A 26871-nucleotide genomic window follows, 5' to 3' on the forward strand; every position below is an offset into this window, starting at 1 on the left:
TTTGTTTTGAGTTAATCTTTTCCATTCTGAATCTGTTTATTCCATAATGTGAGCAAAACTTCTTTGGGGGAACTAGATTTTTTTTAAACTCAATTTAGCTTCCTTTTGACTGGCAATCTGATTAATGACCTGAGTTCAAATATTTACTGAACTTTTAAATGTTATAGTGTCTTCCAGAAGTCTTAATGGGGTTTTAAGCTTTAACAGTTTAAATAGACATTAAATTAATAAGTTTTAATAGCTTAAAACTGCACTAACACTTTTGGAACACCTTGTATTCATGCTAGCTATTATTGGGTCAAGGAACGGACTTTTCAAAAAATGAATTGTATAAGCATGTCTGCAGTTCTGTTTATGTAGAGACAGCAGAAATCAAATGAGCTGTCATTTATATGACGATGCAAATGGAAATGTCTTAATGGCATTTTTTGTCCTTTGTCTGGTTAGAGATTCATGAAAGGAGCTGTGGACTTGAAACTAGGAGAACTAGGTTCATATCCTGCCTTCAAATCTTACTAGCTATGAAACTTAACCTTTCAAAACCTTAGTTTTGGGGATTTCTGGGGCAGAGCCAAGATGGCGGAGGAAAGGCAATAAGCTCTCAGAACTCACAACATAATCGCTCCAAACAACCTCCAAATAATACCATAGGGCAATTCCTGGAGCAGCAAAACCCACAAAAGAACAGGCTGAGATCATTTTCTATCCAAAGACAGCTTAGAAGGCCAGCAGGAGGGGGCTGTTGTGCCAGGGCAGAAATGGAGCCCAATCCCACAATCAAAACCTTCGTTTCCTTAGCCATTAAAAGGAGATGCTATAAAATACCTTATATGTTAAAAAAAAAAAAATGGAGATGCTATTGGGGCAGCTAGGTGGTAGAGTGGATAAAGCACTGGCCCTGGATTCAGGAGGACCTGAGTTCAAAGCTGGCCTCAGACACTTGACACTTACTAGCTGTGTGACCCTGGGCAAGTCACTTAACCCTCATTGCCCTGCAAAAAAAAAAGGAGATGCTATTATTTGGATTACTTATCTCAAAGGATTTTATGATGAAAGAGTTCTGCAAACCTTGAAATGATATATAATTATGAGTTGTCATTAGTGTGTCCTTCCAGCTCTCTAAGGAAGTGTGGGTGACTAGTCATAGGTAGTCAATTTTGGAGTGGCTGAAGAGCTGGACCTAGAAGTCATAAATCATTTCAAGGCATCCATGCTTGGCCTTATGCTGTTTAAAATTTTTATAAATGACTTGGATGAAAATCATCACTATTCCCCATAGGAGTTCTCTTCCTCTCACTGTTTCCAGTGTCCCCTTCTTGTAACCCACTATTTCCCCTCCCACCTTCCCAAGGTACAGCCCAAGTGCCACCTCCTACACAAGACCTACCCTTATCTACCCAGTTGCCAATGCCCTTCCACAAAATCACTTTGGATAAAATTTTTATATTTTGTTTCCTTCTGTATGCATTATTTCTACCCACCTCTAGTAAAACATAAGCTTCTTTTGGGTAGGGACTGTTTTACTTTTACCTGTCACATAGTAAGTGCTTAATAAATTCTTGTTTCCTTCCTTCCAGTTTTGGGTACCACGTTTTTAGAAAAGACATTGATAAGCTGAAGAGTATCCAGAACAGTTGAAGAGACTTGTTCATGCCGTGTGAGAAGTGGGTGAAATAAATGGGAATATCTTGAGCCTGTAGAAGACTCAAGGTGGGAGGCATGATAGCTGTCTGCAAGCATTTGAAGGACAGCTGGTGAAACATGAAACAAATCTAGGTTTTTGTTAGGAAAAAACTTCCAAACAATTAGAGGCATCTAGAAGTGTAATGTGCTTGGGAACAAGTGGAAAAACCTCAGTGGAGATCTTCAAGAAAATTCAGTCATTCAACATTTATTAAGCACCAACTCTGTATCAGGCACTGTGAGAAAGGAAGATCAAAAATAGTCACTGCTCCCAAGGAGCTTGAAGTCTAATAGAAGACACAAGCATGCAAACTGTAGGCAAACAAGCCAGAAATAGGACAAACTGGAGTTAGACTCAGAGAAGGCAAAGAGATTCAGGAGGAATGAGGTCTTCTTTCAGAAGGTGGGACTTTAGCTGAGACCTTAAGGGCATCAGAGAGGTTGAGATGTAGAGGGGGAACATTCAAGGAATGGGAAAATGACCCGAGTTGGGAAATGGGAGTTCTTATTGAAGGAACAGCAAGGAGGCCAAGGTCACTATATAACAGATTTGCAGGGGAGTAAGGTGCAAGAAAACTGAAAAGGGAAAAAAAATGAAAATAAAATTTTTTTAAAAAATATGAATGAATGAGTGAATGAATGGGAAAGAAAAAAAAAGACTGGAAAGGTCAGAAGTGACCAGCTTAGTTACTAAATGTTTGGGGTTTTTGTTTTTTTGTTTCTTTGTGTTTTGTTTTGTTTTTTTCAGGGCAATGAGGGTTAAGTGACTTGCCCAGAGTCACACAGCTAGTGAGTGTCAAGTATCTGAGGCTGGATTTGAACTCAAGTCCTCCTGAACCAGGGCCGGTGCTTTATCCACTGCGCCACCTAGCTGCCCCGCTAAATGTTTTCAAAAGAGAATTTTATATTTGATCCTAAAGGTGATGGGGAAACTCAGGTTTATTAAATAAGGATATATGGTCAGACCTGCATTTCAGGAAGATCAGTTTGACAGCTAAGTGGAGAATGGATTGGGATGGTGAGAGACTATGGGTAAGAGATGCCAATGAGGAGTTTGCTGCAATCATCCAAACAGGAGGTGATAGAGGCCTGCAACAGGGCACTTGTTGAGACAAAAGAGAGAAGTGATACCCTCAGTAGTAATAGGGAGGCTAGAAAGAGGGGAGCGAGGGGGGGGGGGCCCGGCAGAGATCGTGACATTTTAAGTTTATTTTAAGAACAACCCATTCGAGACAGTTGGAGAAATGAGACTGAAGGTCAGCAGAGTGGTTAGGCTTGAATATCTACTACGTTTTCCTCACGACCCCGTGAAACAGGAAATAAAATTATTATCCCCTTTTACAGATGAAGAAATTAAGGCTCCGGAGTTAAATAACTTGCTCAGGGACACACACCTAACACATGTGAGTGTATATTTGACTCCGTTTCCCTGACTTCCAAGGTCATTGGTTCTACTACACCATGCTAGCTCAATTTAAAATTCCATCATACTAATATGCTTGCCTGTGTTCCAAAAGGATACACTTAAAGGTGAAGAGACTGAGAATGCTAAGAGACTGGAAATTTTTCAGAGGAAAATTTCTAACTTGTGACAAACAGGCATCTTCTCTACTTACAAAAATAAACTGAACAAAAGGTGTGAAATTGGGAGGGGGAGTGGAGAAGGTATAAAAATTTGAACAGGTGTAAATCATCTGTTATCTCCATATTCCCAGTACCTGGGTTGTTATTGTTTTCATTTTTTATTATTAATTTTTTTTTTGGGGGGTGAGGCAATGAGGGTTAAGTGACTTGCCCAGGGTCACACAGCTAGTGTCAGGTGTCTGAGGTCAGATTTGAACTCAAGACCTCCTGAATCCAGGGCCAGTGCTTTATCCACTGCACTACCTAGCTGCCCCCATTTTCATTCTTTTAAAGCTTGTCTTAAGAGTACTCTTCTGCTTCTATACTATCTCACTTAGTGGTCTTAGCTCCCATAGATTCAATTACCATCTTTATGCTGATGACTCCCAAATTTACTTATCCAGCTCCTATCTTTGCTGAATTCCAGCAAACTGAGCATGTCCAAAACTGAACTGAACTTTGCCCCCAAAACCTGCCTCCTTCCCAACCTCCCTATTAGTGCTAAGGATGCCACCACCCAGATTCACAATTTAGGTATTAATCTGCAATTCCTAACTCTCCACCAAATTCAATCTATTGCCTGTCAATTTGACTTCTGTAAAATCTCTTATTTATAACATCCCTCTCCTCTCCGTTGACACTGCTACCACCCCATTGCAGGCTCTCATAACCTTATGCCTGTACAATTACAGTAGCTGGCTAGTTGGTCTCCCTGCCCTGACTCTCCATTCCATGCCATCCTCCACTCAGCTGTCAAACTGACCTTCCTGATGTGCAAGTCTGACCAAGTAAAACTTCAGTGGTTCCCTATAACCTCTAGGATCAAATATAAAAGACTTCCCCTTAATTCTAGGGCCACCTCTCTGTTGATTATTTCCCATTTGTCCTGTATATAGTTTGTACATAATTGTTTGTCTATTGCTTCCATTAGATTCTGAACTCCTTGAGAGCAGGGACCATCTTTTATCTTTCTTTTGTATCCCCAATGCTTAACACAGTGCCTGGCATATAGTAGGTGCTTAATAAATACTGACTCCTTCATTAAATTCAAAGCAAAAGTCTGTGTAATTTAAGATTCTAAATGTGGATTCTAATGTGTTCCCCCAGTTTGGGGGAAACTGACTAAAAATCACTGATAAAACGAGTTTAGGTTTTTAAGGGTTTATTGGAAAATAGAAAGAAAAAGATTGAGAACAGAATTCTAACAGTCTGGCATTCCTATCTTTCCTCAAATCTCCTGTGAAGTCCTCTGCCGCCACCACCATCAAGTCCGGAAGCCAAAAGGGGCCCGCGCTCTCTGCGCAGGCTCCCTTTCCTCCTTCCTGTCTCCTCCCAGACCATAGGAGGCTCCTCCAGTTGATTGGCTGGTAGACTTGATAGACAGCACCCATGAGCAAGCGTCATTTCCTGACGCCAAGGAAAAGCCACAATGCCTCTGAGGCATTTTCCTCATGGTGGAGCTCTCCACAGCAAGTCTCCAGTAGGTGGCGTCATTCCAATCATTACAAGTCCCTCAGGGCTATCTGAGGAAAAATGAGATAGCAACATAATATAAAAGTTGCCTGTACTTTTCTGAATGAAGGTGCTATATAGTTACTTGTCACAGTAAAATTTTGTTTTTCAGTTTGATTTCCTAATTTTATCTTTATCTTCCAGATATTTACAAAGGTCCTCACAGGGCCTGAACAATTAATATGTATTTTATTGTTTTCTGGGTTATTCACTGAAAGAAATGTCTAGCCAACAGAGACAAGCATTTATAAACATCTAAAATTTTTTAAGCTCTTAATTGTCTCATATACCCCAGACCAAAGAGAGAATAAAAATAAACATAGTAACTTCCCTTATTAATAGGTTTTTATCTTAGAAGATTCCCTGTCAAACAAAAAGTTGGCAACACCTTATGAGTGGTCAGCTGTCAGCTCTAGTTTCTTCCCTGCCAAAGCATTTATATGATGTCCTATAGATTTTTTTCATGGTGTGTTTGCTGTAAGGAGAATACTGTTATAAGGATGTTGAGGGAGAACAAATTAGTATTTATAAGCGTATCCCAAAACTACTCTAATTCTTGGGTGGTTTTTTTTATATGGTCTTATAATAATTACTGATTGTTCATGAAACCCCAGAGGACATTTTTATTATTAAACTAAAATATGGCGGCATATATATACTAGAATGTCTTAATTATGCCTAAAGCACAAACACATTTAAAAAAAATCACTCCATCAAAACATTAGTACATGACAATACTCTTTCATTACAATAATTCTCTGGATAGACAAATTATAAAACTGCCAGTAGCTGATTTATTTGATTGACATAAGCGAATTGAAAACACCTAACATTCAAAATGGAGGCTTTATTGGTAACTATTGACTTTATCCCAGTATGCAACAAAGAGTACTAAGTCCTTAATTTTCTTTTTGAGTCAATATTTACCTGTTAGAATGAAGTCTACTTTTTCTGATCACAGGATCAGAAAAATAGCCTTCCTGGTTTCTAACATAAGAGTTACTGCTTAGGTCAGAAATTTGGCCATAAATTAGTCCTAGATGGTCTTTGTCCAAAGGATTAAAGGTAAGAAAAAATGGTGAGAAGCAAAACAAATTACCTAGACGTAATTACAATCACCTGAGTTCTAGGATAGCAACTGACAGCTCACTTTTAAAATCCTCCCCACCATACACACAATATCCAAGAAACAATTCTCTGACAGCCAAGAACATTAGAAAACTGAAGCAATTAACTGAGCAATTCAGGCTCAGAACAAACCCTTATCAACCAAATAATCGCTTCCACTCTTTGGTTCACTTTGGCTGTTCTCCTGGTTCTCCATTCTACTTTATGTACTCAATGTGAAAGAATTCAGTCTTAGGTTCATTTGTAGCATGTTTCCCTTCCACAAAGAGGAGAACATAGGTAAACCTCCCACTTGAGAATGAGTTTCCATCATTCAATATACATTTTTCAATTCTAGGGACCAGCCCCATTTAGATGGCAATTCATCAAGAGTTAGCTGTGGAAGTTCCACCACTATTCCGTGATTTGGCAGAGAAGTCCATTTAAGTGGATATTCATAACCCAGTAATTTGACCTGCAATTAAGAAGTTAAAAAAAAGTCACCAAAGTGCATTGCTTCAATTCATCTATTTTCTGTTTCATTATTTTTATTTTTTTTTCCTTTAAAAAACACCACAATGGGGCAGTTAGGTGGTGCAGTGGAAAAAGCACTGGCCCTGGATTCAGGAGTACCTGAGTTCAAATCCAGCCTCAGACATTTGACACTTACTAGCTGTGTGACCCTGGGCAAGTCACTTACCCCCATACCCCTGCAAAAAACAAAAACAAACAAACAAAAAACAAAAAAACCCCACCACAGTTGTTAACTGAAAGTGACAATTCTTCCATCCACCCTGAAGTAGACACTATGTATATGGTAATGGTGCCAGGTCTCCTTAGTGAACTCACATCAGTAGTTTTATACTGAATCATTAAATGAGACATGTACTAACCAGACCAGGCAAAAAGAAACCTTTTATGTCAGTATTACATGGGGCAGGGAAAACATTAATAATTTTTAAATAATAATCCACCTATCTTGGTTTAAGCAATAACTTCAACCCTTGCCTACTAGCATACAGCTCAAGGATGGATAGTCCCTAAAAAAAAAAAAATTGCATCAAGCAAAAGTACAAAGATATCTAAGGAATTACCAAAAACAATGACTCATAAGTAAGTGGTCAAAGGATATCAGCAAAAACTATTTGGAAAAAAAAATAATTTTCAAAAGAAGAAATATAAATTAAAATAATTAAGGTAGTCACCTCATATCCATCAAATTGGGGGGAAATGATATAGTATCTAATTTAAAGGAAACTCAATGGTGTTAATTATATTGCAAACCACCATCTAGACATTTTACATTTATATGAATATGACTTGTATGAACACTTAGTTGCCAAATCTTGACACTTACTCAACAAAGCCAATCTGCTGCTAAGTCTTACCATTTTTACCTTCACATTTCTCGTATGCATCCTTTTTCACTGCTTACACAGCTACCACTCTAGTGCAGGCCCTCATTACTTGCCTTCTAAACTATTATAATAGCCTTTTTGGTTTGTCTTCCTACTGCAAGTCTCTCCCTATTTCCAATCCATCCTCCACTCAACTGCCAAAGTGATCTTCCTAATAAAGAGTATGTCCAGTCATATCACTACTGTCTTCAATAAACTCCAGTGGCTCCCTCCCTATTATCAAATATAAAATTTGTTTGGCTTTTTTTTTTTTTTGGTGAGGCAATTAGGGTTAAGTGACTTGCCTAGGGTCACACAGCTAGTAAGTCTTAAGTGTCTGAGGCCGGATTTGAACTCAGGTCCTCCTGACTCCAAGGCCTGTGCTCTGTCCACTGCACCACCTAGCTGCCCCTAATCTGTTTGACTTTTTTTTTTTTTTTTTTTTAGTGAGGCAATTGGGGTTAAGTGACTTGCCCAGGGTCACACAGCTAGTAAGTGTTAAGTGTCTGAGGCCAGATTTGAACTCAGGTACTCCTGACTCCAGGGCTGGTGCTCTATCCACTGCGCCATCTAGCTGTCCCCAATCTGTTTGACTTTTAAAGCCCTTTACAACCTGGCTTCTTCCAACCCTTCCTTACACTGAAATGCCCTCTCCCACCCCCCACTCCCACCCCAGTCTCCAGGCTTCCCAGTCCCTTCAAGACTCAGATCCAATTCTTTCTGTAAGAGGCCTCCCAACTCTCACTTCCAGTGCCTTCCCTCTGAGACTACCTTCCATTTACATTCTATATATTCTATGTGTACAATTTTTTGCACATTTTCTCCCCAATTAGAATTGCTTCTAGGGGCAGCTAGGTGGTGCAGTGGACAGAGCACAAGCCTTGGATTCAGGAGGACCTGAGTTTAAATCCGGCCTCAGACACTTAACACTTACTAACTGTGTGACCCTGAGCAAGTCACTTAAACCCAATTGCCTCAAAAACAAACAAACAAAAGAATTGCTTCTTGAGGGCAAGCACTGTATATCTGTTGTTGTTGGGGTTTTTTTCCATATCTCTAGCACTTAGCAAAATGTCTGGCACAAAGTTTTTAACAAATGCTGATACATAATCACTATAAAATTATTAGGCATTTCATTTGTATATAAGTTCATTAAATTAAAATCAGAACTGTATCTATTTTGTATAAGATCCCAGCCAGTAAATTTAGAGAAATACAAAGGTTAATGAAATTCTTCCTTACTTCTGTTGACTCAACGGTCGCTGTGGGCTCACCAAGTACTAGTATCCCTGATGTAGGCCATTGAAGGAATGCAGCATAGACCAGATTTTCTTTAGGTTTTGATGTATACCTATTTTAAAAAGAAAAGGGTAAGCAGGCAGCACAAGAATGGACCGTTAAAACAAAAGGTTTAGCATTTTTTAAAAATTCCTACATCCGTTATGAGTTGGGTCTATTTTATCAAAATGCTTTTTTAAAGATGTGAATAGTTTATTGCATGCAGTCTTAACAAATTAAGAATTAGCTATCTGAATTTTAGCTTATCCACAGCAAATCTTACTCTCAAGCTCTTGCCAATAGTTATTCCTCTGTTCAAGGATGTGCTGCACTAACACGCGATCTCTTGCAACCATAACTCCCTCTCATGTTAAGTGATCCCAAGGTTTAGTATTTCATTATGTCAATGAAATATAATCTAAACCCCACTTTAACAACATAAAACCCCACTGTAACGTCATCAGTTAATCCAATCGCTGGATACCAGTATCACACTCCGAGTTTTCTGTCCCTGTCCCTAAAATAAAAAAGAGTAGCCTAGTTGCTCTGCCCTGCAATCCTCCCACTTCTAATCCCCCAACCTTTACACCCACCTCTGAACTTTCCTTGAGTCTCAGTCCATCCTAAACCAATTTCCAGAGCTCCACTGCACTCAGCACTAGCATCTTCACATCCCCCACATTATATTTCCTACTTATTAAGATGAGTTAGTGGTATCTTTGCCTAGACTTGTACTTGTCATCAGCATTGATGTATTGGGTAGCAGGAAAAGGGGGTAGCTGGATAGAGGACAATGAAAGTCAAGTCTTCATGGTAAATGGTGGTTCTTATTCAAAGATTAATTTTCAGAACATCCAATATTTCCATGTTCAAATGCAAATTAAGAAAAAATATTCCAAATGGATTTTTAAATTATCTTTAATTTTATGCTCTTTAATTTGGCTCTTCTCCATTAGTATGGATAATAAAGAGCTAACTGCATACATATTAGTCACACAACAAATAATAGAGACTAAACATTAGACTAATGTAATAACTCATGCTCCAACTCATGTTCCCATGATTCCAGTTGAGCTTAGGCATACTGAATTCACCATATTCTATGTGACTATTGTACTTCTTTATCTTTTAACACAGGCTCATGTATAGAAACCCAACCTATTTTAACATGAGCAGATCTACAGGTTGGAAGCTGCCCAGCACACAGACATAAGTGATTTGGGACTTTGAAAAAAGACAAAAAAGAAACCGGTGAATTTTTTTTTAATTGAGTAAAAACAAGCAACCTTTTTTAATTCTCTGAAAATTGTGTTTTTAACTCTATATTCAGACAACTCTTAAGTCATCCAGTTCACATGTAAGCCAGCCTAATCTGTCTCCCTGCTATTTCTACCCATTTCTCCTAGTTCATCCCTGGGGGGTCAAGAAGAACAAGCTAACTGCACCTACACATGGGAAGTCCCTCAAATAAATACTTGACTGGTGCCTTCTCAGTCCAGGAAGACACTACCTTACCCTGCCCCCAGCACATGGGTGCATGCACTACTACTGCCACTACTCTATAGAAATAGATGCCTGAGAAGGTTCAGAATCCTGATAATCAGGAAAGCTATGTAATATAATGACAACCAGATATAAAATAAAAAATATGTATTTTACCCAGAAAAAGGCAGTGTGTAGATAGCAATAAGAAAATTCCTCTACCTTTCAGTTTCCATTCTACTAGACTTCTTGTGTATTTAAGACCTTTTTTTTTCCTTCAGGACAATGAGCAGTAATCATATAGCCCACATAGTTGTTCATTGTGTGATTTCTTTTAAAGCACAGAATCAAGAATTTTCCATTTTCTCTTACCTCACAGACACAAGCAGTCCTTTCCATCCAGTATTTTATATTATTTAACCCACGTGAGAATTATTAATAATTACTGTCTTCAGGGACCCAGAGATCTCCCTTTTTTAGACCCTTCTTCCCTCCAAATTCAAGGCCTCCTTGAGAGATTTCATCAAATCTCATCTAGGTCAAACCCAACCCAAACCAAAGCTAACAAAAGGAACCTTAGATAGAGACAGATTATTTTGTCTACTTAAACTGAAGGACTTGTTGAGATTAAACCACACCTAGATGAAAGGATTTTACCCTGACCAGTTTGGGGTTTGGGGTTTTTTTTTGTCTGTTCTTGTTTTTACTTATTTATTTTGTTTGTTTGTTGGGGGTTTTTGTGGGAAGGGGCTTTGCATTCCTTTCTTTTGACTTCATCCTTGGACTTCATTTTAATAACCCACCTCCAATTACATGAACCAATTAGATTTGATTGATGTATAATGACCTGCCTCTTATCCAAAAAGAGATAAAAAACCTGAGCAGGTAGCCAAGTTCTCTCTTGGGACCATGAAAAGCTAAGGAGACACTTGGTCAGTCCATTACTGGTAAAAATTGGTAAACTGATAATAAGCTTATCTAAAACTTCTGTCTATAGTAATTGTTTTAACCATCACACCCATTGTGTAGACAGCTGGCCTCACAAGTCAGGGAAACGGGTTCAAATCCTGCCTCTGACTACAGGCAAGTCACTTAATGTTTTGGGGTGAGAGGCAACTCTCTAAGGTTATAAGTGCAGAGAAGGCATCAATCTCCTTCAGCAGGAGAAAGCCTAGGAAAGGAAGTCAGAGGTCTAGCATGGAAGAAAGGAAGGGAGGGAGGGAGTGAACCACTCACCAGACTCTTGGTGTGATGGTATCATTCTGTGCTCGCCAAGGTTTGGTTCCATAAATGGATTCCCCATTGATTTTCAGCCAGGCTCCTATTTGGGCCAAACGTTCTTCATATATTGGAGCAATAATGCCATCTTTTGTGGGACCAATATTCATCAAAAAATTTCCTCCACATGAAACTGTTGACACTAGTTCCTAAAATATTAAAAGGGTACAACTGTAGCATTGTTGTTGTTGTTATGAAAAGGGATGAAAAGGGAACAAGCATTAAGTGCCTACTATGTGTCAGACACTGTGCTGAGCATTTTGCAAATAGTATCTCATTTGATTTATTATTATTATTTACTTTAAAATAATTCCATATTGGGTACCTTGTTTTTCTTTTTGTATTTAGATTCCTTATATAAGACATACATATGCAGTAATACATCAAGTATGTGTAACACGTCTGTATCGCAATGCTTCACATTAATTTATTATTTATTACCATTAAATTAATTATTATTAAATGACATTTACATTTCATTAATTCTCACAACAACCCACTGAGGATCAAAGCACTTAAGTAATTGGTCCAAGGTCACGCTACTAGACTAGCAAGTAGCAAAGTCAGGATATGAACCTTGATCTTTCTTCTGACTCCCAGGCTAGCCGCCCTTCAACTAGAGCAAATATGAATGCATGCTGATAATTAAATTTTACTTTGTATTAATGAGTCCAAGCAGTTTTCCATTTTGAAATGAATTGTAGGAAAACATTAAGCCTAGAATTGTAGAGTTTGGAGAATCCTTAGCAATCATCTAGTCCAATACACTGAGACCCAAATAGGTTTCAATTTGGCCATAGTCCCTCAATCCTTAATGGAAGAGCCACAACCAGAACCCAGACTGCCTGACTCCTCCGTCTATTGTCCTACACAGCTGACATATCAGTAATTAGTGAATATTCTACCCTACCTCCACTATTTCTTCAATTGTGAGGTAGTCAGAGAGTACAGCGTTCCTCCTGTAACTCCAAGATTCCTTGTCTATCGTCAAACAGTTTTCCCACTTGTGAGGCAAAAGGTGTCCAGGGTTGTAACGGTCATCACAGGTATAGTAGCCACCATGCTTGCAGATGTTATTAAGGCCCCATCGATCATTGGTTACAACTACATCGCGAACTGGACTAAAAAGGAAAAATACAGTCTATTTTAATAAGAGGAAACATTACAAGAAATTGTGGTTAAAACTCATGTTTTAACAACAAAGTTCATAAGAAATTTTGGTTTAGAAACTGATGTATGTAAGTCTGAATTATCCAGTCCTCTTCGTTTTTTCCATTTGTAATCTACATTGAGTAAATGATTTTGAGTTTTTGTTTCTTAATGCTATCCAAAATGAAATGTAACATTTTATGTAGAAAGGTCCCCACCTAATACCTGGCATCCACATCTGGCTTTAAGGTTTGCAAAGCATTTTATATACATCAACTGATTTAACACTCAAAATAGCCTCAAGAGGTCAGTGTTACTTTTGTCCTCATTTTATAGATAAGGAAACTGAATCAGAGATTTGAGTAACTTGCCCATAGCAAGAGGGATAGAAGTGTTGAGCCAAGAACTCTCCTGACGCCAAGTCTAGAGTTCTTTGTACTGAAGGGTAAAATGGTTCTTCTGTTCTACCCCTTTGAAGAAAAAAAAAATGAGAAGGGAGGGTAAAAAAGGCATACAGCAGTATAGAAAGGAGGAAGGAGGTGGAACTGTGCTTCTGGTGAACCTCCTCTTCAAACAGAAAAAAGATTATGGGAGGCAGCTAGGTGTTGCAGTGGATAGAACACCGACCCTGGAGTCAGGAGGACCTGAGTTCAAATCCAGACTCAGACACTTGACACTTATTAGCTGTGTGACCCTGGGCAAGTCACTTAACCCCAATTGCCTCACAAAAAAAAAAAAAGATTATGCATGCATGCATTCCTGAGTGTACACACATGCACGTGCACATACTCACACACCTACAAAGACTTTGACATAGAAACACCCAAATCAGCAGGGAAACCGGGATGGGTTTGAGGAGGGAGGATGGTGGCAAGACAGTGAAGAATACAGGGAGGAAAGTACTATAAGCAAAAGACACTTCCTGAACTGAAGGAGGAGAAAAACAAGGAACTCTGGGGTGTGGGGGATATTCTAGATTGCCTCTTAGGCAATTAAGGAATGGCTAAATATGTTGTGCTATAAGAATGTAGTTGAATGTTATTGTGCTGTAAGAAATGGCAGAGGGGAAAATTTCAAGGAATCCTGGGTAATGTGAACTGATGAAGACTAAAATGAGTGCAAGGACAATAGCACTAAAGAAAAACAACTCTGAGAAACTTAAAAATTCTGATCAATGCAGTGAGTGACCAACTCTAGTGAACCTATAATGAAGCATGTTAATAACCTCCTGATAGAGAAGTAATAGATAAAAAGCAAGATTTCTGGACACAGGAATTGTGTGGAAACATTGTATATAGTTACAGTTACTCTTGTTACCAACAAACCAATAAAACAGGAACTGAGGTACTTAAAATAATACCAATTTAATGATAAGAGTTCATAGTAATTCTAGAAATGGCATACCTGTCATTATATAGCCAGGCTAAGAAGCCAGTGCTGTTCCAGTAAGTATCTGGTGCATTTCCATCACCATCTGCCCAGAGAATCTCAGGCTTGTATGTGTTTACTAAGTCATAGAGATCAGGCATGCTTTTAGAGAGTGGGTAATATGTTGTCTGGAAGAAATTATTTTTATCCTGAAGGAAAAGGGGGTTGAACCATTCAAAAAGGGAGTAGTACAGGCCAAAGTGCATGTTGGTCCTATTTTTAATGGCTACTTCCAGTTCTTTTACAATGTCCCGTCTTGGCCCCACATCAACAGAATTCCAATTCCACGAATTATTAGATTTCCAGAGGTTGAAACCTGTAAAACAGTATAGGAAACAGAAAATCTTTATAAATTCTTCTGGGTTGTACAGTGTATATGTTGATTTGTTTTTAATATAGATTAATGTGATTTCATGGCTGAAAGCATTACAGAATTTCCCAAGGCACTCCTAACTCATTTACCACATTATGTAGTTGCCTGGGGCTCTGCACTATCAAGGGACTTGCCCAAGTTTACTTCTCCGGTAAGCAGAAGTACTCAGGGGCAGCTAGGTGGTGCAGTGGATAGAGCACAGGCCTTGGAGTCAGGAGTACCTGAGTTCAAATCTGGCCTCAGACACTTGACACTTACTAGCTGTGTGACCCTGGGCAAGTCACTTAGCCCCAATTGCCTCACTAAAAAAAACAAACAAAAAACAGAAGTACTCAAATCTAAGTCTTCCTGATGCTCACTACCTATTAGGACATGCTGCCTCTCACTGGGTATAAATAAATGTATACTGTGTTCCTAGTAACTCTTAATTTGTACAGAATCCAATTTTCCAAATTTAGATTTTATTCTCTTCAACTTTTATACAAAAGAACAAATGACAAGCTTCTATCAGAGACATTCAAAAAAACAATAGCCTCTTAATGCTTCTAATCCTTATCCTCACCTCCTGGCTTCCTTCAAGTTCCAGGTAAAATCCTGGCACATGTCTTAATCTTAGTACCTTCCCCCTACTGATTATTTCCAATGTATCCTGTCTATATCTTGAAGACATTTTGTTTATACATAGTTGTTTATATGTTGTCCTTGAGAGCAGGATCTGTGTTATATACGCCTGGCATCTAACAGTGTCTGGCACATAGTAGGTATTTAATATAGGCTTTTTGACTTATCACCACCATCACCATCACCACCAACATGATACCTAGCACTTATATATAACTCATTAAGGTGTGTAAAACACTTTGCAAATATCTCATTTGATCTTCACAACAATCCTCAGAGGTAAATGCTGTTATTGTCTCCATTTTACAGATGGGGAAACTGAGGTTGAGTGAGTTGTCCAGGATCACATAACTAGTGTCTGAGTCCAGATTTGAACTCAGGTCTTCTTGACTTCAGGCCCAGTGCTTTATCCGCTGTGCCTCATAGCTGCCTACTGCCTGATAAAGAGCTATTTTTTAATATCCTGTCTTAGGATCACATCTGGAATGGGAAAAATGATGCTGATTGTTTAAGTTACTGCCAGGAAAGGGTATTGGGAAGAGGGTTTTAACTTTTCTAAGTAAAAATAGATTCTAAGATTGTGTGACTTTTGATTTATAACGAGGAAAAATTTTAAATGTCTTCTTGTTCTGAAGATAACAGAATAGTTGTAGGTTTCAGTGCAGTGCTAATAGTTATAAAATTCCACCCAAAATCTCTCAATTTGGCAGTCAAAAATATCTGCCTGTGTTTAAAAAAATATATTTGGATCTTCAGCTTAATAACATCAAGCATTGTAGTTTGCCCTTCCAACAGAGTTCAGCAGGTACACTCCCTGTATATGACAGTATGGGTCCCATATCTGTCACCTGTCAGTCCATGAGGCACAAGGCTAAAAACCCAGAGTGGAGCCATCGACAGTCATCCTGACCTATGTCTTGCTACTGGACTGCATGACCCTGGAAAAGAGAGTGCGGCGGATGACTCTGCACAGCTCTGCCTCACAAATCCAATTCACTTGCAAGTCATGACATCACCCTCCTGCTGTCATTGGTCCCCTTTGAGAATGAAGGAGGAACAACAAACAAATCCAGCTCACTGTGAACATATAATGCAGACACCAGGAAATCAAGATATGTACAAATCAAAGACATCTCAAAAATAAATCTTTATGGGAAGAATATCCTTTAGAAGAAACTTGTGAAAATGAAACTCAGTGTGGTCCCTAAAATATAGCTGAGGCTACAAAGAGAAAAGGAAATAGTCCTTTCTCCTTAGAAAACTCATATTCTTGGGGGCAGCTAGGTAGCTCAGTGGATAAAGCACCAGCCCTGGATTCAGGAGAACCTGAGTTCAAATTTGGCCTCAGACACTTGATACTTACTAGCTGTGTGACCCGGGTCAAGTCACTTAACCCTCACTGCCCCTCCAAAAAAATAAATCTCATATTCTTTTACTGGAAGGAACTCTTACTGCTGGTCTACAAAATATCTTCATTACAAGTCTCATAATTGTATATGCCTGTTACAAGATGAAATTATTTCTCCCAACTCTTTTTTGAGGGCATAACATTTCTAGATTCATCATACTTTCAGGTTCAGTGTGGGTAGAATACAGAAACACTGGCTCCATAATTTACAAAGAAATTATAATTGCCCCTCACTTCTTTTCTCCATTGAAAAAATAGTTTCAAAATGGATGACTTTCCTTTATTTTCTTCTTCCTAAGGTCGCTCATAACTGCATGGTGAAGATCAGTTTATATTCATACTTTATACCAAATACCACAGGTTTATACAGAGATTTTGTGATAAAAAACAACAACAACATTGCTAAAATAAGAAAACGGATTAGGAAAAACATCTGTGATAAATATATCAGATAAAGAAATAACATCCAGAATTATAAGGACATGATATAGTTATAATTATATAATTGTAATTATAATGACATGAACTGACCATTTTAACCATAGCTTTTTACATAATCAGAGAAATGAAAATTCTAGACAACCTTAGGATAGTACCCATAGAATTGGCAAAAATAGCAAAAAAAATTATAAAAGTCTTATAAAATTATAAAGTTATTGTTGGCAATATTTCAAGGAAACAGATGTCCAACTATTGGTGGGACTATGGTCTAAAAAATATTTTTGCAAGGAATCTGGGCAGAAAAGGTACAGCTAATTAATTCATTGGTGGGACAGACTATAAATGAAAATGTATTTATTATATACTTACTATGTGTCTACCACTATGCCAAATGATGGGGTTATGAAATAGAAAAACTTAGTCTCTGTTCCCAAAGACCTCACTTTAACTGAGGGAGGCAACACATAAAAGAAAGTTCAGAAATAGAGAGGATAGAAAAGGCTGGCTGCCCTAAAAGTGCAGTGCTGAGTCAGATGGCAAGGCCCAGGGTTACTGAGGTTATTATATAAACAAGTGAGGTGGCAGTGCTAGGGTGTGGTAAGGACTCACCTGGTCTGGTAAAGGACTCACTATTTGAAAAAAAACTGCTAGAAAAACTAGAAAACAATAGCAGGCTGGCAGAGATTAGGGTAATATCATCAACATTCATGTCATATAGCAAGAAAAGCTCTCAAGTAATATATGAAAGATACAAAAGGTCACATCAAAACAAATGGAACAGGGCAGCTAGGTGGCACAGCGGATAGATAGAGCACCAGTCCTGGAATCAGGAGGACCTGAGTTCAAATCCAGCCTCAGACACTTGACACTTAGTAGCTGTGTGACCCTGGGCAAGTCACTGAACTCCAACTGCCTCACAAAAAAAAAAAGAAAAAGGAAAAAAAACAACAACAAATGGAACAAGGAAGAAATAACCTTTCAAGATCAATGCATAGGAGACTCTACATGACGAAACAAGGGAGAGAGATGCATACAGAAAACAAAATGGTCATTTTTTATTACATATAATCTTAAAAATTTTGAAAACTATAAATAAAAGAACAAACAAAACCAATATAGTTAAAATTATCAGGGAAAGTGAAGTGGGGAAATCTTTTGTAGCAAATTTCTCTGATAAATATCTCATTTCTAAGACATATAAGGAACTGATTCAAATTTCTAAGAATAATTGATCAAAGGATATAGGCAGTTTTCAAAGTAAGAAATCCTTCAGGGGCAGCTAAGTGGCACAGTGAATAAAGCACCAGGGGGCAGCTAGGTGGTGCAGTGGATAAAGCACGGGTCCTGGATTTAGGAGGACCTGAGTTCAAATCTGATCCCAGACACTTGACACTAACTAGCTGTGTGACCCTGGGCAAGTCATGTAACCCCCACTGCCTTGCAAAAAAAAATTTTTTTTAATTAATTAATTAAATAAATAAAGCACCAGTCCTGGATTCAGGAGGACCTGAGTTCAAATCTGGCCTAAGACACTTGACACTTACTAGCTGTGTGACCCTGGGCAAGTCACTTAACCCTCACTGCCCCACAAAAAAATTAAAAACTAAAAAAAGAAATCCTTCAACAGCCATAAGAAAAAAATGTTAAAATCATAATCAGGGAAATACAAATTAAAGTAGCTTTAAGCTTCTGCCTCATATCCATCGGATTAGCAAAGATGACAAAGGAAAATGACAGAGGCTGGGAGAGGAGGATTTTGCAGGAAATCAGGCACATTCTACCTTTGCTACTGGTAGAGCTGTGAATCTAGCCAGCCACTCTGGCAAATAATTTGGAGCTATTTTTCAAAAGTTAAGAAACTGTATCTATCCTTTGACCCAATAATAGCACTTCTAGGCCTATACCCTAAAAAAATTCAAGAGGAATTATTAGTAGCAGCTCTTCTTGTAGTGTCAAAGAAGTGGAAACTTAAGAGGTTAACCATCAGTTGGGTAATGACTGAACAAATTATGGTTATAAGAATGAAATGGAAAGCTATTTTGTTAAGGAGGTGAAAAGACTTGTATGAACTGAAGCAGAATGAAATGAATAGAACCAAATGATGAATTTATATAAAAACTTTGAAAGACTTAAAAACTGTGACCAATGAAATGACAAACCCAGGTCTTCCTGGCCCAGTGAGCTATTTAGTTGCCCACTATTACACAATACTAAATTATTAAAGGCAGCTAGGTAGCTAGGTAGATAGAGTGGTGGGCCTAGAGTCAGGAAAACTCTCTTCCTAAGTTCAAATCTGGCCTCAGACACTTGCTAGTAATATGACCCTGGACAAGTCACTTAACCCTACTTGCCTCAGTTTTCTCATCCCATAAATGAGCTGGAAAAGGAAATGGCAAAACACTCCAGTATCTTTGCCAAGAAAACCCCAAATGAAAATGAATGAATGAATGAATGAATGAATGAAGATAGATAAATAAGTAAATGGATGAATAAATAAATGAATGAATGAATCTAGATAGATAAATAAATAAACGGATGAATAAAATGAATGAATAAGCAAATAAATAAATAAATGGATGAGTAGATAGATAAATAATTGGATAAATGAAAAAATAAAAAAGAAGAAAACAATAGAAAACTCCAAATGAGGTCACAAAAAGTCAGACAGGACTGAAAAACGACTAAACAACAAAATTATTAAACATATTACAATATGAAAATGGCAAATCAGGAATGCAAGGAAATTTGGAAAGACCTATATGATTGCTTTATAAATGCAACAGACCTTGATAAGTAAACAAATCAATACAGAAGAAAACACAGCAAAGGCAACTGTTTATTTAGCTGGAAACTTTTTTCTTTAATCCCAATGTGAATATTTTAAATTTTAGATTTTACTTATACATTTCTCCCATCTTCATTCATTTGTTAGTATTTATTGTGAATATTTAGCTTATACAGTAACAAAAAAATTTAAGATAGTGGTTTATACTTTTCCCTGGGCATTATCATCTTGGTTTTTTGTGGGGTTTTTTGCCTTTCTTTGTATCCCTACACTTAACATGGTTTCTGGCACATCACAGGCTCTTAACAAATGCCTTATTTCAGTATTTCACTCACCTTCATGATGTTTGGTAGTTAAGACGATGTACTTGGCACCTGAGGACTCCAACATATCTGCCCAGGCGCTGGCATTAAAAAACATTCCTTTAAATTCCTGTGCAAATTCTTCATATGTGAATCCTGGAGGATAGTTAGCATCCATAAACTCCACAAACTCCGGTATTTTTAACTGTCTCCAATACCACCTAAAGACAGAAAAACAAAGGCCTCAAGTACTCATGGTTAACAATGGAAGGACGGTATTAAAATGGCTAATTTTCATCTCCTTTTTTCTCTCCCAGCCTAAAGTCCTGCTGGTGATGGTGCGGAGGTAACCCTGGATTATGGGAGGCTATGCCAACACCAGCAAATCCTACCAAACTGGGAAGGTTTTGAATAAAGGCTTGGACTTTGTATCTGTCAAGAGCTATCACCTGTCACAAAGGTTCCTCATCAAAAAAATAATGAATGAATGAATGAATGAATAATTATGGGGGGAAAAGGTTCCTCATCAGAACAAAGGCCACAGGGAGAATATAAGTTCCTGGAGGGCAGAACTATTGGGCTTCGGTTTTTGTATCCCCCATACCCAGAACATGGCCCACAGTATGGACTTAATAAATGCTTGTTGAATTTTTTAGAGCAACTCACAAAAACTATCCCCAGTCTTTGTGGCAGTCTTAATTTTTTTTAATTTTTTTTTTTTATTGAGGCAATTGGGTTGAAGTGACTTGCCCAGGGTCATACAGCTAGTAAGTGTTAAGTGTCAGAGGCCGGATTTGAACTCAGGTCCTCCTGAGTCCAGGGCCGGTGCTCTATCCACTGCGCCACCTAGCCACCCGCTGTGGCAGTCTTTAGAAGCTACCAGGTGGTAAAATAGATAAGAGAGTTGGGCTTAGACACCTGAGTCCAAATCCAGCTTCAGATACTTACTAGCTGTGTGAACCTGGGCAAGTTACTTAACCTCCTTTTGCCTCAGTTTCTTCATCTGTAAAATGGGGATAATAGTAGCACCTACCTCCCAGTATTGATGGGAAGATCAAATGAGAGAATATTTGTAAAGCACTTAGCATAGCAGCTGACACCCAGTAGGTGTTTAATAAATACTCCTTTCCCTCCTCTAGTTGCTGTGTCTCTCTAGTGAAGGAGATAACTTCACAGACCAAATCAATTGATTAACAAATCAGTTAATTAAGAAACATTTATTAAGTACCTCCTATGTGTTATTTTGCTAAGTACAAGGGAACAAAGAAAATGAAACAATCCCGTCCTCAGAGATTGGTCCTTTAAATAGTGAAAAAATATTATTTCCATATTCTAGTGAAGCAGATTAATATGCAAATAAAACAGATTTCTCTTCGATAATCATCTCCCCCCCTTTTAAAAAAACAACAACTTTTTTATTCTGAATGGTTCGCCTTCTCACAAGCAATATAACTCAGAATCATAGAGTTGTAAGGAACCTTAGAGTTTATCCAGTCCAACTCCATCATTTTTACAGATGGGGGCACTGAGGCCCAGAGAGAAGTGACTTTGGGAAAGGTCAAAGAGTCCCCACAGTACAGAAATTCCAAGTCTGGTGCTCTGACCTCAGATCCAAGGCTTTTCACTGAATCATACTGCCCCTCTTCACACTTTCCAATTCTCTTGGAAAATCCATTTATCCCATAAAGTACAACATTTTGCTTATATTATACCTCCTACCAGCCTTTCCCTTTTCTTAAAGGAGCTTAAGAATGATATGTGTTCTCCGACTTGACAAGTTGACTTGAGGTTATTTTCTGGCAATGCCACTTATTCCAGTTTTGACTAAATAAAGTGGAGTGATAACGGGTAGAAATATAACCAAATGATTTCTAGTTACTTTTTTTTTTTTGTGAGGCAATTGGGGTTAAGTGACTTGCTCAGGGTCACACAGCTAGTAAGTGTCAAGTGTCTGAGGCTGGATTTGAATTCAGGTCCTCCTGAATACAAGGCCAGTGCCACCTAGCTGCCCCAACCAAATGATTTCTAATAAACTAGTTCTGATCTCAACATTTTTCTTGTGCCTTCACTCTGAGCAGTAGCAAAAAAAATAGATATTGGAAAATGCAAGAAGCATCACTAGACTTCTGTAAGAACAAAACACAGTAAGGTCTCACAAAAGGAAGACCCAACTGTATATTACAGCTACATGAAGAAATGGCACTTTCCATATCTGGCCCCACTGCCACCCCTAGTCTTGAGTTTCTCAAATATAAAATGAGAGTTTGGGCCTAGGTGGCCTTGAAAGTCCCTCCCAGCTTTGGCCCTATGATTCTCTGATAACATTAACTGAGGTCTCTTCCAGTCCTAAGAAAGAAGAATTAACAAAATACTACCTTTAGAGTGAACTAGGGGCGGCTAGGTGGCACAGTGCATAGAGCACCGGCCCTGGAGACAGAAGGACCTGAGTTCAAATCTGGCCTCAGACACTTGACACTTACTAGCTGTGTGACCCTGGGCAAGTCACTTAACCCCAATTGCCTCACTTTAAAAAAAAAAAAAAGCTGGTCTCCCACAAGAGGCTTGGGAACCTCCCCGCGTTAGAGTGAACTGATGCTTCAAAAGAAAGTATCAGATCAGGGCTCTAGTTTGGACAGGCCCCTCGGTCACTCCATTCAGGAACTTCAAGCTAAACAAAAAACTCATGAAAGCCACCCTGATATGTATCCCAAAGAGATCATTAAAAGGGTGGGGAGGGGAAGGACCTACATGTACAAAAAATATTTTTTACAGCTCTTTCTGTGGTGGCAAAGAATTGGAAGTTGAGGGGATGCTCATCAATTGGGGAATGGCTGAACAAGTTGTGGTATATGAATGTGATGGAATACTATTGTGCTATAAAAAATGGCGAGGTGGATTTCAGGATTTCAGAAAAACCTGGAAAGCCTTAAGTGGACTGATGCTGAGTGAAGTGAATAGGACCAAGGTAACATTGTACACAGTAACAGCAACATTGTATGATGATCAGCTGTGATAGACTTGGCTCTTCTCAGCAATGTAATGATCTAAGACAATTCCAAAGGATTCATGATAGAAAATGCTTTCCACATCCAGAAAAGAACTGTGGAATCTGAATGCAGATTGAATCACACGATTTTCACCTTTTTTTTTCTTTTTTCTCGAGGTTTTCCCCTTTTGTTCTGATTCATCTTTCACAACATGACTAATGTGGTAATATGTTTAACATGATTGTACATATATAATCTATACCAGATTGGTTGCTGTCTTGTGGAGGGAGGAGGGAAGAGAGTGAGGGAGAAAAATTTGGAACTCAAAATTTATAAAAACAAATGTTGAAAACTATCTTTACATGTAACTGGAAAAAATACTATTAAGATTGAAAAAAATAATGTCCTTGGGCCAAAAAGAAAAGAAAGGAAAAAAAAACCCTGAGCTATGGTGTTTTTAGTACTCCTATCCACCTTGTTTCCATAATGTTGTCAAATGCCACATTCATCAGTAACCAGAAAATTGCAAAGGTTGGGGGGGAGGTGGAATTCAAGGTACCTATTATTTTGGATTCAAACTACTCTTTGCAGGCCGTGGTGACTCTTCCAGATGAGCAGACTGCAACAGGTGGCAGGGCAGGACCCACACTCTTGCACATTGTGCACATTAAAAAGTTTTTTCTTAACAGAATCATAATAATTTATTTCAATATTGCTTAAGGTTTACAAAGCACAGTTCACACCTCATGACCATCCTGTGAGGTTGCATAAAGATTGACATTGTTGGGGCAGCTAGGTGGCACAGTGGATAGAGCACCGGCTCTGGAGTCAGGAGTACCTGAGTTCAAATCTGGCCTCATACACTTGACACTTACTAGCTGTGTGACCCTGGGCAAGTCACTTAACCCCAATTGCCTCACTAAAAAAAAAAAAAAAAGATTAACATTGTTAACTAAAATGTCCTGGGTGCAGGCATCTAGTAACTTCCTATTAGACCTCTCAAACCAGGAGTACAGGAGAAGGGCTAGATTTGGAGTTTGATGATCTGGGACCAGATTCTGACTCTACTACACACTAGCTGTGTAACCTTGGACAAATCACAGCACTCCTCTGGCAATTAGTGTCCTCGTGGATAAAATGATACTAGTTTACCTCTCAAGTCACTTCTAAAACCATGATCTATGATCCTATCACTGGTCTAGGAGACAAATATTTAAGTCCCAGATTAGTCATTCTTCCATTAATCTGTATCAAAATTCCTACCTGTACAAGAGGATACTAAATCAGATCATCTTCCATTTAGTGGCCAAAATAATCTTCCAAAAGTACAAGTTAAACTGCTTAATGCCTCTACTTAATAAAGTCCAGGGGTTCACTATTACCTCCTAGATCAAGGCTTAAACTTTTTCCACTCATGACCCCTTTTTGCCCAAGACATTTTTACACGACCCTGGTTATATCAGTATATAAAATAGGTGTACATAACCTTTTATGGTTGCCAATTTTTTTCGGGATCCCCACATTCAATTACTCGGACAGTTGACCCCACACAGTTTAAGAAGCTTTGTCCTAGATCAACTACTATACAGTCTTTAGCATATAAACTCCTTTTAGGCCTGGCTTTTCCAGTCTTCTTCCATCTTTACTGGACAATCCAATTATGTTGGCTTACTTGGCTAGTCCTCACACAGGGCACTGCCAATATGTTGAACCTGTTATTATTTGCCTACTATGTGAGAGGCTCCTTACACAAACTGTCTCCTCCTTCCCCGCCATACTCATGCACACACCAGGGACACTGTGTCTTCATCTCATAAAGTCTCCCCTCAGAAAAATGCTGTTATCTCAGAAAATAAGACTAAAAGCCAATCTTGCAGGTGCCTAAAAGTAGATATAGAAGAGAATTTCAAGGCTAGTAGTCCAGCTAGCCCAAGTGTACCAAAAGTTAAAACTAGTGTGTACTGTGCTTGCTTAATCAGCTTATGCATATTGGGGGGCAGCTAGGTGGTGAAGTGGATAAAGCAGGAGCCTTGGATTCTGGAGGACCTGAGTTCGAATCCGGCCTCAGGCACTTGACACTTACTAGCTGTGTGACCCTGGGCAAGTCACTTAAACCTCATTGCCCCGCAAAAAAAAAAAAAGAAAGAAAGAAATAGAATTAGCTTATGCATATTAACTGCCAACACCCCAAAGGCTGAGACTGCCACCTTTTTCAAACATGTATGGGAGGGGGACATGTTAAGGGAAAATATGTAGAGGCATTCTGGGAAGATCGTTTGCCTCTTAGACCTCAACCAATGAGGCAAAGAGGGAAGGGACCTTTGGGATAGGATTAGGGATTAAAAAGAGTAGTTTGCTGTGCTAAAGCGTGCCACTCTTCTAGAGTGTGTGTGGTCATTCTTGCAAGAATGTAATAAAGCCATCATATATTCACCAAAAAGTCCGGTATTTTTATTTATGACACTTCAAGACTCAGATCAAATCCCACTTTTCTGCATAAGGTCTTTCAAAGCCTACTCCCTACTTCCCCCAGTACCTTCTCTCAGAGATTATCTCCAAAATCCTTAAATAGGTAGCATGGCCTTGTTTGTTGCCTCACCCATTAGAATGTGGGCTCCTTGTGAAAGCAAAGACTGGTGGTTTGTATCCTTTTAAAAAATTTCAGGGGTAGCTAGGTGTCAGTGGATAAAGCACCAGTCCTGGATTCCAAAGGACCTGAGTTCAAATGTGACCTCAGACACTTGACACTTAGTAGTCGTGTGACCCTGGGCAAGTCACTTAATCCTCATTGCCCCGCCCCCCCCAAAAAAAAAACCCTTAGTGTTCCTCCACTGTTTAGCAGTGCCTGGGGCACATAGTAAGCACTTAATAAAAGCTGATTAACTGATGCTCCCCACTAAGGATTTGGGTGAGGCACAATGGGGATACTATTCAAAAAATGCTTTTGAAGTCTTGGGGAGAAATAAGTATCAAAATCAGTAAACGGCATTCAATTTTTTAATTTTTTAAAAAAATCACTGCTTCATTAACTATCTGTATGCCGGGCCGAAAGGACGACAGCAAGAAAAGCCGGGTAAGAAAGCAGAAGTAAAGGGAATAAGCAGCAGAGGAATAGCATCCAAGAGAGGCAGCGAAGGAAGAAAGTGAGGAGGTGACTGGGGACGGGGAGTAGAACTCAGGAGAGGGCCAAGAAAAACAAAAAGAAAGAAAAGCGCGCTCACCAGAACCACTCGCTCCCGAAGCTGGGCACGGAAAACAAGCCCCAGTGAATGAAGATCCCGAACTTAGCCTCATCGAACCAAGCGGGGAGCTCGCGGGCGTCCAGCGACTCCCAGTTAGGTTCGTAGCGCTTGGGTTCTGCGGAGCATCCCGGCAGGAGCGGCGGGAGCAGCAGGAGCAGCAGCAGGGCCGGGCGGGCGGCGGCGGCGGCGGCGCGAGCCGTGGCCCACAGACGGCCATCCCTACGCATGTTCTCTCCTCCGGAGAGGAATGGCAGCAAGCAACAGCAGTGCTTTCAGCACCGGGGCAGGACTAGCCTCTAGGCTCGGCGCCCTCTCCGTTCCTCTTCCGCCTTTAAACTAATAGTCTGTCACCTGACTCTGGGGGCAGGCCTCAGCTTTGAGAGCCGAGGAGAAGGCTTGCCCTTGAGCAATCTTCCCTGCAGGCACAGCCCTGAGCTGGTTTCATAACTTGGGGCATAAGAATCTTGTTTTTATCCCTTATATCTCCTGCAAGCTTGCTTGCCATTTATCTCCGCCCCTCCACTTAGAATGTGACCTTCTTGAGGAAGGTCACAATTGTTTTTGACCTTTCTTTGTATCCCAGGACTCAGCACAGAGCCTGCTATGTAGTGGGTGCTTTAAATAAATGCTTATAGACTTGGCTTGACTTGATATCACAGAATGAAAGAGGATTGTAAATTTAGAGGTGAAAAGCACTTTGGATGCTGCCCGGGTCGGGTAGTAGGTAAGTTAAGTGCCGGAGTTGGAGGGTGAAAGACCTGAGTTCAAATATTCC

At 39.2% G+C, this 26871-nt stretch overlaps 1 protein-coding gene across 1 annotated transcript; it reads right to left on the reverse strand.

Annotated features, from left to right (window-relative positions):
* Window positions 1–4897: 4897 nt before the first annotated feature.
* FUCA2 (alpha-L-fucosidase 2) lies at window positions 4898–26629 on the reverse strand. The gene is made up of 7 exons (XM_043964498.1): window positions 26076–26629; window positions 19901–20088; window positions 13914–14253; window positions 12271–12481; window positions 11319–11509; window positions 8565–8673; window positions 4898–6400 (listed from the first exon to the last, which is right to left on the reverse strand). Exons 1-7 carry the CDS (start codon window positions 26321–26323, stop codon window positions 6260–6262), a joined length of 1428 nt encoding a protein of 475 aa, XP_043820433.1. The 5' UTR covers window positions 26324–26629; the 3' UTR covers window positions 4898–6259.
* Between the last annotated feature and the right edge of the window lie 242 nt (window positions 26630–26871).

This window comes from Dromiciops gliroides, chromosome 4, assembly GCF_019393635.1.
Source record: "Dromiciops gliroides isolate mDroGli1 chromosome 4, mDroGli1.pri, whole genome shotgun sequence".
In the NCBI taxonomy this organism is placed as follows: Eukaryota; Metazoa; Chordata; class Mammalia; order Microbiotheria; family Microbiotheriidae; genus Dromiciops; species Dromiciops gliroides.